Genomic DNA, 13,205 nt, shown 5'->3' with positions numbered 1-13,205 from the left:
TGACTCGGATGAGGCCCGCACATGCCACCCCCAGCTTTTTCTGTGATCCCCTGCCCCGTTCATCTGCCTGTCCCTCCTTTGTGCGGTTTGCGGCTCTGGGCCTACAATCACAGGGTCACGGCTGCCACCACCTGTTTGTGGGGGGGTGTGTTTCCAGGAATGGGGAAGAAGACCCCCAGGCACGATGTAGCCCTTGACTTGCCTGGATCTGGCCTCTGATACTCAGGTTTCCACCCCCCAGCATTGGGGAGCCAGTGTGGGCATTCCAGACCCCCCCCCTTCTTAATGTGTGTGTGCCCCTGGCTGATTTTTCTGCGGGTCAGCGGCCCCCCCAGCCAAAAAAGCTTCCCTGCCCCTTCACAGGGTACGTTCTGATCCTGCCTGACTCCACTCCCAGGCAATTTCCCCGTTCAAATCCTGCTCCCAGGAAAGAGCCAAGCGCCAGTCCCATGGCAGGGTTGTGGGGGCTTCTCCGCCGATGGTCTTAGAGACGCCCCTGATCCCCCCAGTGTTGGGTATCCTGAGAGTCAGGCAGATGCGGATCTGGGGGGATCCAGTCTCAAAGGGGGCGGGCAGGCCTGGCTAGTAACGTGTCCCCGCAGGACTCCCTGGCGCTGAGCCGCCAACACTAGGGGCTCCCCCCGTCCAGGGCGTCCCCAGGCTCCTGCAGCACTTGCCCCGGCTCCCTCCCCGGGCGCGCTGGGCGGTTGGCGGCGCCCGCAGGGGTGTCTGGGGGGTTCGGGTCCCCCCGCGGCAGGGCAGGGGGGTCCGGGCACAGCCCCGCCCCAGGACCGCTGAGAGCCCAGCCCCTTCCCGTGTGCGCTGCACTCACCCGCCCGGGCTCCAGCGCGCACGAGAAGGGGCCGGGCTCGGAGCGGCGGGGCCGGGAGAACAAAGCGCAGGGACCGGACCGGCAGCCCCGGCCGGAGCCCCCGGGTGAGGGAGACCCCGGGCAGCGCTGGGATCGCGGGGGGGAAAGCCGGAGCTGGGGGGATTGAACTGTCTGTGCAGCTTGGAGCTGGGGGAGGGGCGATAATTGCATGGGGGGGGGGGTGCTGAGAGCCACTGAACCTGACCGTGCCTCGGTCCCTGGCTCCGCCCCTTCCCCGGTGCGCACGGTGGGACCCCCCCTAGTCCCCTGGGCGCCCCCCAGCTCCTCCCCCTGCTCACACCCTTTGGGATCCCTCCCATTCCCTTGCTAACCCCCCCCCCGTCCACCCACCCACTGGTTCCCGACTCATCCCCCGACTCCTGTGACATCTCCTCCCTCCCATGAGGTCACTACAGTCCCACCTTCCTCGTGGGCATGGGAGGAGGAAAGGAGAGGCTGTGGCTAGGGGCAGGTGAAGGGAACTGGAGGGGCGGAGGGCATGGGTCAAAGTGTGCGCAGGGCCTCCAGTGGAGGGGGGGGCAGGGAGCTAGAGTCCCCTCCAGGGGGAAGCTTTATCCTCCACCCCTCCTGCCTCTGTTTGTGCCACTTCCCTCCCAGATGCTGGTAGAAATCATAGAACCAGAGAACACTAGGACTGGAAGGGACCTTGAGAGGTCACGGAGTCCAGTCCCCTGCCTTCACCACAGGACCAAGCACCATCTAGATCAGGGCTACTCAACACACAGCCGGTTTGCTTGTGGCCTGTGGTACAGTTTGGATTTATGTGGGGCTCACCATGTGGCCCACAGGTGGGAGCCAGAACAAAAAAGTAGTCAATATAATGGTCTTCTGTTGACAGGCATTTTAGTAGTTCAATTCTTGGACTGTCATTGCTCATTAAAAGTGCTGTGGTATGGGTGGAAATTGGGTAACTATTGCATTTTATTCATATCAGCAGAACTGACTTAAATAGGGCCTGCATTTTGTGTAGTCTTGCCTTAATCTTTGTATTCATGCCTGTCAGTGTGAAAGAAGCTATTTGCATATAGTTGCATATATGTGCAACCACACTTAAATTGCAGCCCTCAGGATGTGCTTGCTGTGAGTATCATTGTGGCCCCTGGACCTTCCCAAGTTGAGTAGCCCTGGTCTAGATCATCACTGACAGGTGTCTGTCAACCTGCTCTGAAATTTCTCCAGTGATGGAGATTCCAACCCCCGCTCCCTAGGCAATTTATTCCAGTGTTTAACTATCCTGACAGTTAGGAAGCTTTTCCTAAAGTCCAACCTAAACCTCCCTGGCTGCAATTTAAGCCCGTTGCTTCTTGTCCTATCCTCAGAGTCCAAGGAGAACAACTTTTCTCCCTCCTCCTTGTAACACCCTTTTAGGGGTTGGCAACCTATGGCTCGCAAGCCATATAGATATGGCTCACGTAGGAGCCAAATATGGCTTGTGACTCAAGCTCAGCGCCCCTCATTCCTTCCCTCAACTGGCACTACAGCCTCGCTCTCCCCCGCAAGATTGGAGCCAGCACCCGCTTCCTGGTGGGGAGGGAAGCCACGAGGCTTTGTGCTGGATCAAGCTTATGGGGAAACGTGTACACTTGCTGCTCCTCCCCTCCCCACAGCAACGCGCACACTTCCTTATCCACCCTGCCTTCCCCTGTGCTCCAGTAGGCAGGACACAGGAGCTGCACGGCCTCCCCCTGCCTGGCGATCACCAGAGAGCGTGTGTTGGTAGGTCTACCAGGGAATTGTCCCTGGGCCCTGCTAGAGGCTGAATCTCTAGTATCAGTCCCTGGCTAGTAGGGATGGGATGGATCTGCTGGGAAAGAGCCAGGACTCTCTCTTTCTCTCCTCGCCTGAGAGTTTCCTAGATGCTCTGCCACTAGATAGATTCACGGAAGCTAAGTCCATCAGTGGCTATTAGCCAGAATGGGCAGGGCTGTGTCCCTAGCCTCTGTTTACTAGACGATAGGAATGGGTTATGGGAGGAATCACTTGATGATTCCCTGTTCTGTTCATTCCCTCTGGGGCACCTGGCAGTGGCTGCTGCGGGCAGACAGGACCCTGTGCTAGATCTGTGGTCCCCACCCTCCTATGTCCAAGATCACTTTTGGAATGTAAAGCAACCCAAGGTCTATCCTGTTCCTTCTCCAAGTTCCCGCTCACTCCATCCCCCTCCCGCGCTGTGGCTCACTCTCCCTCCCTCCCTTTTCCAGGGCTGGTGCAGGGGCTCAGGGCTTGGGGTTTGGAGTGCAGGAGGGAGTATGGGGTGCTGGCTCTGAGACTTGATGTACAGGAGGGGGTAGATGTGGTGCCTCGAGGAGGGGGTTCAAGGTGCAGGAGGGGGTATAGGGTGCTGGGTCTGAGAGGGGGCACAGGGTTGGGATGGTATTTTGAGGTACTGGCTCTGGGAGGAGGGTCAAGGGTGAAGTGTGGGGTGCTGGGTCTGGGCTCACAGCTCATGGGGAAGCAGGCTGCTGGCTCTGGGAGAGGGCTCAGGGCTGGGGTTTGGGATGCTGGCTTTCCATGATTGGGGCAAGGGTGCAGGAGGTGGCACTGACTCTGGGAGGGGAATTGAGGCAGGGCTGTAGAGGTGGCACTGACTCTGGGAGGGGTGAAGGTACAGGAGGGGGTTCCTGGCTCTGGGAGGGGTCAGGGTATAGGAAGGGGTGCTGGCTCTGGGAGGGGTCAGGATGCAGGAAGGGGTTGCTGGCTCTGTAAGGGTATGTCTACACTACCCTCCTAATTTGAAATAGGAGGGTAATGTAGTCATACCGCAATTGCAAATGAAGCCCGGGATTTGAATTTCCCGGGCTTCATTTGCATAAAGCCGGCCGGCGCCATTTTTAAATGCCGGCAGTTCGAACCCCGTGCCGCGCGGCTACATGTGGCACGGAGTAGCTAGTTCGGATTAGGCTTCCTAATCCGAACTAGCTGTACTCCTCATTCCACGAGGAGTACAGCTAGTTCGGATTAGGAAGCCTAATCCGAACTAGCTACTCCGTGCCGCGTGTAGCCGCGCGGCACGGGGTTCGAACTGCCGGCATTTAAAAATGGCGCCGGCCGGCTTTATGCAAATGAAGCCCGGGAAATTCAAATCCCGGGCTTCATTTGCAATTGCGGTATGACTACATTACCCTCCTATTTCTAATTAGGAGGGTAGTGTAGACATACCCTAAGACCCTGTGGCCTTGGGGGTAAGGAACACACGGCTCCACCCACTGCCCCTCTTTGCTGGTTATGGCCCCATCAGTTCCCATTGGCAACAGTTTCCCATTCCAGGCCACTGGGAGCTGCAGGGGGCAGTGCTTGCCGGCAGGAGCAGTGCCCTAAGACTTCTGCCCCCTCCCCCGCTCACAGACAGGTACTTGCTAGTGCCTCCCAAAATGGACTGATCACATGACCCACAAACCAGTTTCTGTCCCTTTTAGGCAAGGGGCCATGAAACCCTGGGTGTGTCCTTCTCAGGCCAGGGGCCATTGTGTGCTCCTCAGGTGTCAATTGGCAGCCCTTCAGAGCCATTGTCCATGAAGCATCCAGCAATCACCCTCCCAGCAGAAAACATTTAAAATATAAATACAAAGCCCATATTCATAACTTTACACACAAGACTCATACAACATGTATATATGCAGCATAGACAGAAGTAGCATGGCATAAGCTTTCATTTGACACCACACATGGCTCACCTTCCACAGAAGTGTGGGCAAACACACACCAGTGTGTGCAACAGTGATCACCTGCCTGTTCACACTAAAATCCAGTAATGTGAAACCTCCGATTCTTTAGTGCACCGAATCCCATCAGTGCATGCTCACCAGTCCCGGCTTCCCTACAGCTCTCCATTCTCCTTGGTTTTCTCTCTGTTAATCAGAATCAGATCCAGGGTGACCTCCCCTGTGGCTGGAGCCATTACTTCCTGGGACATGGAGTTCCTGTCTCTGGGTTTTAAGAGCCCCTTTGATGAGCAGGGTCTGGGTGGGTGTGTTCCCAGGAGAGAGGGGATAGTTAAATCCCTGATAAGAACTTCCTGCATCTTTGAGCATTGGGAAACATACCTCTGGATGTGATTGCTTTAAAAAGGGCTGGGAGAAAAGGAATAGACTCTGTTGTGACAAATGTCCCATGAATTCCTCCAGTCTCACTTGCTTTCTTTCCCCAGAGCAGTGTGTCCTATTGCCAAGCCTGATATGATCTCCCAGCTGGAACAAGGGGAGGAGCCGGGGGTCCCAGAGCTCCAAAGCTCTGTGGACAGAGAGATCCCAAGAAGTGCCTGTGCAGGTGAGGGATCATTACACCAACTCAAAAACTCTCAGTGCCTGAAGCAAACAGCTGGGACTCCCTGAACAGGCCCTGCGAGCTCTCTGAGTTCAGGAGTATCTCCAGGAGGCCTAGTAGCCACAAGGCAGCTGTCGCTTCTGGCTTCCGACCCATTCTAACACCTGGAAACAGCTCTCTCCCTGCTGGCATGTGGAGGCAGAATTGTTCTCCTCCACTCTGCCCTGTGGGGAAGAGTTTAACAGAATTCAGCCACTATGGTTTTATTTTTCCCTGTCTTTCCAGCTCTAATTTTGGTTTGTTTTCCATTTTCCTGGCCCTGTTTCTGAGGTTTCTCACTCTGTCCCAGCAGGTGCTGGGATGGGGAGTGAGAACCAGGAGCTGAATCCTCAGTGGGAAGATGCTGAGCAAGTGGAACCACATGGGGGATTAGCACAAGGCTCCAAAGAGAATGGGTCTAGGTGTTGTGTGTTGGGGGCAGCCTGTGAGAGTCAGCACAGGCCGGAGAGGGAGCAGGGAAACCAGCCCAGTGAGGAAGTGGCCATATACATTAATAATCAGGGATCTGACCAGACTCTCAAGGAAGCTGCAGCCCAGCAGAAAATAGCTACGGGAGAAGCCAAAAACATCTGCATGGAGTGTGGGGAAAACATCAATCTGAACTCCACCCTCATGAGACATCAAAGGATCCACAAAGGAGAGTGCCCCTATGAATGGTATGAGTGCGGGAAACAGTTCAGTGAGAAATCCAGCCTTACTAAATCTCAGACCAGCCACACAAGAGAGCAACCCTATAAGTGCTCTGAGTGCGGGAAGAGCTTCACTCGGAGTTCAACCCTTCTTAGACATCAGAGGATCCACACGGGAGAGCTACCCTACGAATGCTGTGAGTGCGGGAAACAGTTCACGTGGAGAACAGGACTCATTAATCATAAGAGAATCCACACAGGAGAGCGACCCTATGAATGCAGTGAGTGTGGGAAAAAGTTCATTCAGAAATCCAAGCTTATTGCACATCAGACACGCCACACAGGAGAGAGACTCTATGAATGCACTGAGTGCGGGAAAAAGTTTGCTCAGAATTCAGGCCTTATTAAGCATCAGAAAATCCACACAGGAGAGCGACCTTATGCATGCTCCGAGTGCGGGAAATCATTCCCTGAGAGTTCAGCTCTTCTTAAGCATCAGAGGATCCACACACAAGAGCACCCCTATGAATGCGGTGAGTGCAGAAAACAGTTCAGTGAGAAATCAAGCCTTATCAAACATCAGAGAAGCCACAGGGGAGAGAGACCCTACAAGTGCTGTGAGTGTGGGAAAAGCTTCCCTCGGAGCTCAACCCTTATTAGACATGAGCGGATCCACACCGGAGAGAGACCATATGAATGCTCTGAGTGTGGGAAAAGTTTTGCTTTCAAATATGATCTTAGTAAACATCAGAGGATGCATACAGGGGAGCGCCCCTATGAATGCAGTGAATGCGGGAAAGAGTTCAGTCAGAAATCAAACCTTATCAAACATCAGACAGGCCACACAAAGGAGAGACCCTATGAGTGTTGTGAGTGTGGGAAAAGCTTCACTCAGAGCTCCGGCCTTATTAAACATCAGAGGATCCACACAGGAGAGAGACCCTATACGTGCTCTGAGTGTGGAAAATCATTCCCTCATAGCTCAGACCTTGTTAAACATCAGAGGATCCACACAGGAGAGAGACCCTATGAGTGCCGTGAGTGCGGGAAAAGCTTCACACACAGCTCATCCCTCATTAGGCATCAAAGGATCCACACAGGCGAGAGACCTTATGAATGCTCTGAGTGTGGGAAAACCTTCAGTTTCAAGTCAGACCTTAGTAATCATGAGAGGATCCACACAGGAGAGCGTCCCTATGAGTGCTGTGAGTGCAGGAAAAGCTTCACTTGCAAATCAGACCTTACTAGACATCTGAGGATTCACACAGGAGAGCGACCCTATGAGTGCTCTGAGTGCAGGAAGCAGTTCACTTGGCGCGGAAGCCTTATTAATCATCAGAGGACCCACATGCGAGAGCACCCTGTAAATGTAAGTGCTGGAAAAATTGCATCCGGAGCTCATAGCTTAATAGACATCAGAGTTGATGGAACAGAAGCACATGGTAAAAATATTGTCTAGGGCAGAGAAAAGATTTTTTTAAGACATTTATTAATTCCCACATAGCAATCTTTTAGGGCTGTTTACAACATTTGTTTGCAACTCTCTTCTCTCAGCTCCACCTGCTTTTCCTTTTGCAGCTCACCCTTCTCTGAGGTGAATCCAGTCTTCTTTGCTCCCAACTCCTTTGTCCTACAAGTCATGTGAGTGTGTTACCTTCTAGCCAGAAGTTTCCATCTTCCCACATGGGGGAAATAGGGTTGACCTCAGGTATCTCCACTGAAGTTACATCTACGCTGCAGGGGTGCGTCTAGACTGGCAAGATTTTGCGCAATTGCTTTTGCGCAAAAACTTGCCAGCTGTCTACACTGGCCACTTGAATTTGCGCAAGAGCACTGACTTTGTAATGTACAAAATCAGTGCTTCTTGTGCAAATACTTTCACACTCCTGCTCGGGAAAAAGCCCTCTTGCGCAAGAAGGCCAGTGTAGACAGGGAAGAACTATTTTGCGCAAAAAAGTCTCAATGGCTAAAATGGCGATCAGGGCTTTCTTGCACAAAATTGTGTCTAGACTGGTCACGGATGCTTTTGCACAAAGCACTTTTTGCGTAAAAGCATCCGTGCCAATCTAGACGCGCTTTTGCGGAAATACTTTTAACGGAAAAACTTTTCAGTTAAAAGTATTTCTGTAAAATCATGCCAGTCTAGACGCAGCCTGGCAGTTTGTCGGAAGAGGAAATGCAAATGGAGTGCTCATTTGCAAATCTCATGCTCTCATTTGCATATTCTCTTCCGATCCTTTTTGCGGAAGAGGTTTTTGTGCTAAAAAGCCCTGTGTAGACAGGGACATTTGTCAGAAAAACCCTGTTTTGTGCAAGATCCTGTAAATCTCATTTTTTGAGGAATAAGGGATCTTGTACACAATGGGGTTTTTCTGACACATGGCCCCATCTACACAGGACTTTTTAGCACAAAAACCTCTTCTGCAAAAAGGATTGGAAGAAAATATGCAGATGAGAGCGCGAGATTTGCAAATGAGTGCTCCATTTGCATTTCCTCTTCCGACAAACGGCCACAGGATAGATGTAGCCTGAGTGAAAATCAACCTGGTTTTGTCTCCTCTAGGATTTTCCGTGGAGTTGGCCTCTCACGGTCACTATCCTGATGGAAGCATACCATGATATCTGCAGTGCTGGCCTAGCCCAGGCAGAGGATTTAGGGTTAGCCAGCCCCTTCCCCTTTTACCTGTCGGGATGGACACTAAATTTCCTGCTCTAAATAAGTCCTCAGCATAACAAATAAATTATTAATTATTATTATTATTTTATTATTAACAATAAATAATACATTTCAGCGCAACAAAGAGGAGGAGCAAGAATGGGACAAAGGTGCCATTTCAGATTCTGGGGCACCACAAGGAACTGGGGAGAGTTGGAGAGATTCCCTCCTTCCCCGTCACTGTCACTCTGCCTGCTCACTCCAGCAGCATGGGGTCTGTCTGAGCCACAGTGGAGTTTATCCACTTATATTTTACCCTGCACCTCCAAAAGAGACGCTGCACTTAGTAGCAATTTGATCTGAAATCTGACTCATTAGGGCTGGAGGTTAAGTATCCCAGACCTTGATGGGAAATCCCAATGGATCGGAAACACAGCACCATCATTCTAAGTTTAAATCCCCCTTTCTGTCCATTGAAAAAGCTGCTTCTAGACTTTTTTCCTTCTGATTCAGGACTCTTTGCATATGGGAAGGTTGCCGGTTTCCCCCTATTCTGTTGGTGCTTCCCTTCCTTCCCGCACCCAAAGCATCTCCTTAAGAATGATGTGCTGTTGCGTGAAACAGGTTTGAATGGATCAGAGAAGAAAGGGATGGGGGAATCTGCTGTCCTGATTTCTGAGACATCAGACATGACCTGCTCTGGAATTTCATTTTATATGACAGAGAAAGTGACTTACGGTGTGCCTTGTTGAGGGTTTCTCTCTCTCTCTCTCCTGAAGGCAGTTTGGTCACATAACTGAATATCGGTTTTGTTTTCCAGGGTGTAGGTCAGATTTATTGAGGACTTTGGGAGAAATGACTTTGCCAAAAGAATAATAGAATCATAGAATTCTATTGTTGGAAAAGACCTCAGGAGTCATCGAGTCCAACCCCCTGCTAAAAGCAGGATCAATCCCAACTAAATCATCCCAGATAGGGCTTCGTCAGGCTAGGACTTAAAAAGCTCTAGGAATGGAGATTCCACCACCTTCTTAGGTAACCCTTTCCAGTGCTTCACCACCCTCCTATTGAACTAGGTTTTCCCAATATCCACCCTAGACTTCTCCCACGGCAACTTGAGACCATTGCTCCTTGTTCTGTCTCCTGTCACCATTGAGAACAGCTTCTCTATCATCTTTGGAACCTCCTTTCAGGAAGTTGAAGGCTGCTATAAAATCCCCCCTCACTCTTCTCTTCCATAGACCAAATAAGCCCAAATTCCTCAGCCTCTTCTCTTAAGTCATGTGCTCCAGCCCCCTCATCATTTTTGTTGTCCTCTGCTGCACTTTATGTCCACATCCTTTCTGTAATGGGGGACCCAGAATTGGATGCAATACTCCAGATTTGGCCTCACCAATGCTGAATAGAGGGGAATAATCACGTCCCTAGATCTGCTGGCAATGTTCCTCCTATTGCACCCTGTCCTGGGTTCAGGATATTAGATATGAGAGGAGCCAGTAAACACCAAAGATAAACTATATCTCTAACTTTATTATACACAGAAAAGGAAAGGAAAGAAATGCAGAGTTACATAAATCCATTCCAATAAATGGGATAGGTAGCACAGACAGGCTGTGTTTAGACTGGCCAGTTTTTCCGGAATATCAGCTGCTTTTCCGGAAAAACTTGCCAGCTGTCTACACTGGCTGCTTGAATTTCCGCAAAAGCACTGACTTCCTACTGTAAGAAATCAGTGCTTTTTGCGGAAATACTATGCTGCTCCCGTTCGGGCAAAAATCCCTTTTGCGCAAAACTTTTGCGCAAAAGGGCCAGTATAGATAGCTGAGATTTGTTTTGCGCAAAAAAGCCCCGATCGCGAAAATGGCGATCGGGGCTTTTTTGCACAAAACACATCTAGATTGGCCATGGACGCTTTTCCGCAAAAAGTGCTTTTGCGGAATAGCTTCTGTGCCAATCTAGACGCTCTTTTCCGAAAATGCTTTTAACGGAAAACTTTTCCATTAAAAGCATTTCCGGAAAATCATGCCAGTCTAGACGTAGCCACAATGTAATAACACCTACACCTAGGACAGTACCCAAGATATTTAACATTACAGATAGAAGCATACATGTGCTTATTTCTATAAATCACGCACAGTTCCACCATTACCAACTTACAATTATCAGATGGAAGGTCATGGCTTCTTTCTTTCCCAATGCATAGAGGCATCCACAGTGCATTTGCCGGTAGGAACAGGCAGCAACTTCTTAGCTGCAGTGAATAAAGTAGTGGGGACCCTTATCATATCCTTTCCACTGATTATGTTTTCTACACCTATATTTATACTCGACTTGGTTGTTCTAATCATCTCTATCAATCGATTACATATTGGTAATTATGTATTGTATAAGACATCTATTATGCTCATATTTGGAGTACATTCTGCTGCACAGGATATTGCTAAAACTATATGCGTAATTAACAGTTTCATGGCTATATTCTGTAATTTTTGCTTATCAGAACAGAAGTACCAGTACAAGGTTGCTTGTTGTGTGTTTTTGATGTGGTCTCATTGTACCAGGCTTAATCTGCATTGTTATGCAAAACAATTCCTGACTCTCACAGCTTCCCTAACCCAAGCCTTGCCTGTGTGCTTCTGTGTACCAGACTTGAGACAGACCTGGGTTGCTTTTCAGGGGTCTGCACTGTATCCAAGGCAGTCGTTATTGTCGAGGCAAGGCAGTCCAGGCTTCCCTACGATATGCCATTCTTGGCTACGAGGGCACACTGTTGATTCATATCAAGCTTCCTATCCACTGTAATCCCCAGATCTTTTTCTGCCAAGCTGCTGCTTAGCCCATCGGTGTTTCCTTATTTAATTTTTTTTCCTTTCCCCTTCTCTGCACAGCAAAGATGTCTAACTTTTGTCAGGTTTTTTTATGGATGGTAATGCACGCATGAGGCAATAGATAGCTTGTTTTGTTTTGTTTTTGGTGGGTTTTGGCTCCCCATTATATTTATGGGAGCCAAAAAACCCAGTTTCCTTTTTACAGAACATTGTCACGGTTCAGCTTTGTAACCCCCAATCTCGGCCATGGAAACCTCTTCTACGCTGGGCGTGGCTTTTTTTCATTTTTGTGACCTTTGGGGTTCCAACCCCCGCATCGCAGGTGGCTCATCACAACAGATATTTTCAGAAAACTGTTGGGTTTAATGGGGCTCTTCTAAGCCGATGACCCAAAGTTGGCCTCACTGGAAATGGATCAGGCCACAGAATCGTCATTTGTCTGGAGACTTTAGGGGAATGACCATAATGTGGGGGCAGCTGGAATCCTCAACCATAAAGACCACAGGAAACACGTTTAGATGCACATTCCAGAACTGCTCTGGGGAAGGAGGATGTAACACCAGCAACAGGCTGTGCCAGCCTTGAGCTGTCTCCTCATCCCCGAGAAAGGCTGTGAGTGTGAAATACTCAGTGTGCAAGCCCGTTGCCTGGTTCCTCAACTGCAGCTCCAGCTCCCGCTGCAGGGGAGTCCCACGAGCCGCAGGGTTTGCCTTACTTGTCCCATTTCAGGATCTGATTGTTCCTTTTGCTGTTTGTTTTTATCCACGGGAGCCGTCCCCAGCCTTTCTGTTCTGCTGTGGTGGCCTCGTGGGGCTGTGCGTGTGCATGTGCACCAGGTCCTATCCATGCAAGGAAAGAGCGAGAGAATAATTCCCACATCTGAACAACCCTAAGATGCTGCCCTAGAAAATTATCGAAGACAATTGGTGAAAGTGTTCAGAGAACCTAAACTGGGGGATATGTCCCGTCCCGTTACAATTGTGTGTATGAAGATCCATATCTATACTAAGATTCTTGTCTTTGGAAGACACCAGGGCAATTGTTCTTGCACAAAAACTTGCCTGCTGTCTACACTGCACGTGCGTTCTTGCGCAAGTAAATTTACAGTATAGCGTTGTAAAACAGGGCTTCTTCCGGAAGAGTTATTCCTCTCCCCACGAGGAGTAAGCCCTCTTGTGCAAGAGCTCTTCCACAGGAGGGCAGTGTAGACAGGCAACAGGAATTTCTTGTGCAAGAAGCCCCTATGGCTAAAATGGCCATCAGAGCTTTCTCGTGCAAGAGAGCGTCCACACTGCCATGGATGCTCTTGCGCAAAAGCACATGGCAGTGTAGACGCTCTCTTGTGGAAGAGTTTTTGCACAAGAACTCTTCTGCAAAAGAGTAGACATAGCCAGTGTAGACATAGCCCAGGTGGTTAGCCCCCAGCGATGAAATCGAAGGGGAAATCTCTAAAGCTATGGCTTAGTGAACAATAAATTGGTGTTTGGACTGAAATATGCAAGCTGCTCATAGGTCAGAACCATGGAGCATCTGGGTGGAGATTGGCCACTCCAACTTGGAGCCTCATTAACTCCCTCTATAATATTAACCGTTCGGTTCCCATATGGGAGCAGCTGGAGGGGCACCCCTCCCAGCACTGGCTGCATCCTGGGGGCTCAGAGCATCGCAAGGGGAATGAGCTCCCCAGTACAGGACTTCAGGAGGGGGTAGGAGGTGGGTCAGGGCAGTGTGCATAGGTGGCGACTCTGTGGGTGCTCCCCCTGCACCTCGTGTGCGAGCGGCCCGCTTTCCCCACACATTCATATTGTGATTTGCAGCATACAGGAAGCTCTGGGAGGGAGGGGAAGGAGTGGGGATGGGGCATGCTGGGGGGAGGA

The 13,205-nt window shown here is 50.4% G+C and overlaps 1 protein-coding gene and 1 long non-coding RNA gene across 7 annotated transcripts in view; one reads left to right on the top strand and one right to left on the bottom strand.

The window, feature by feature from the left end:
- Positions 1-828: 828 nt before the first annotated feature.
- LOC149521826 (uncharacterized) lies at positions 829-7,303 on the top strand. Of its 4 annotated transcripts, none has more exons than XM_089772476.1 (3): positions 829-936; positions 5,045-5,158; positions 5,508-7,303. In XM_089772476.1, the coding sequence occupies exons 2-3, from the start codon at positions 5,068-5,070 to the stop codon at positions 7,301-7,303; spliced, it is 1,887 nt and encodes a 628-aa protein (XP_089628602.1). In that variant the 5' UTR covers positions 829-936; positions 5,045-5,067. The 4 variants fall into 4 exon arrangements, with proteins under 4 accessions (XP_089628602.1, XP_089628601.1, XP_075763273.2 ...); XM_089772475.1 differs by having other exon boundaries at positions 5,505-7,303; XM_075907158.2 differs by having other exon boundaries at positions 832-936; positions 5,040-5,158.
- Positions 7,304-7,339: 36 nt separating this feature from the next.
- The window catches only part of LOC142819504 (uncharacterized), a 34,352-nt gene continuing 28,486 nt past the window's right edge, over positions 7,340-13,205 (bottom strand). For 2 of the 3 annotated variants that reach the window (XR_016347716.1, XR_012897435.2), the window contains 3 exons: positions 10,658-10,751; positions 9,238-9,359; positions 7,340-7,474 (listed from right to left, as the gene is read on the bottom strand). This is a non-coding gene — a long non-coding RNA (uncharacterized LOC142819504). Of the gene's footprint in view, positions 7,475-9,237; positions 9,360-10,406; positions 10,752-13,205 lie in introns of those variants that run through there. The other variant, XR_016347715.1, reaches the window with a different exon arrangement.

The sequence above is a fragment of the Pelodiscus sinensis genome, chromosome 22 (assembly GCF_052426305.1).
Source record: "Pelodiscus sinensis isolate ZL-2025 chromosome 22, ASM5242630v1, whole genome shotgun sequence".
In the NCBI taxonomy this organism is placed as follows: Eukaryota; Metazoa; Chordata; order Testudines; family Trionychidae; genus Pelodiscus; species Pelodiscus sinensis.
The sequence above is the reverse complement of the archived record's forward strand: the minus strand, read 5'-3'. Positions and strand labels throughout refer to the sequence as shown.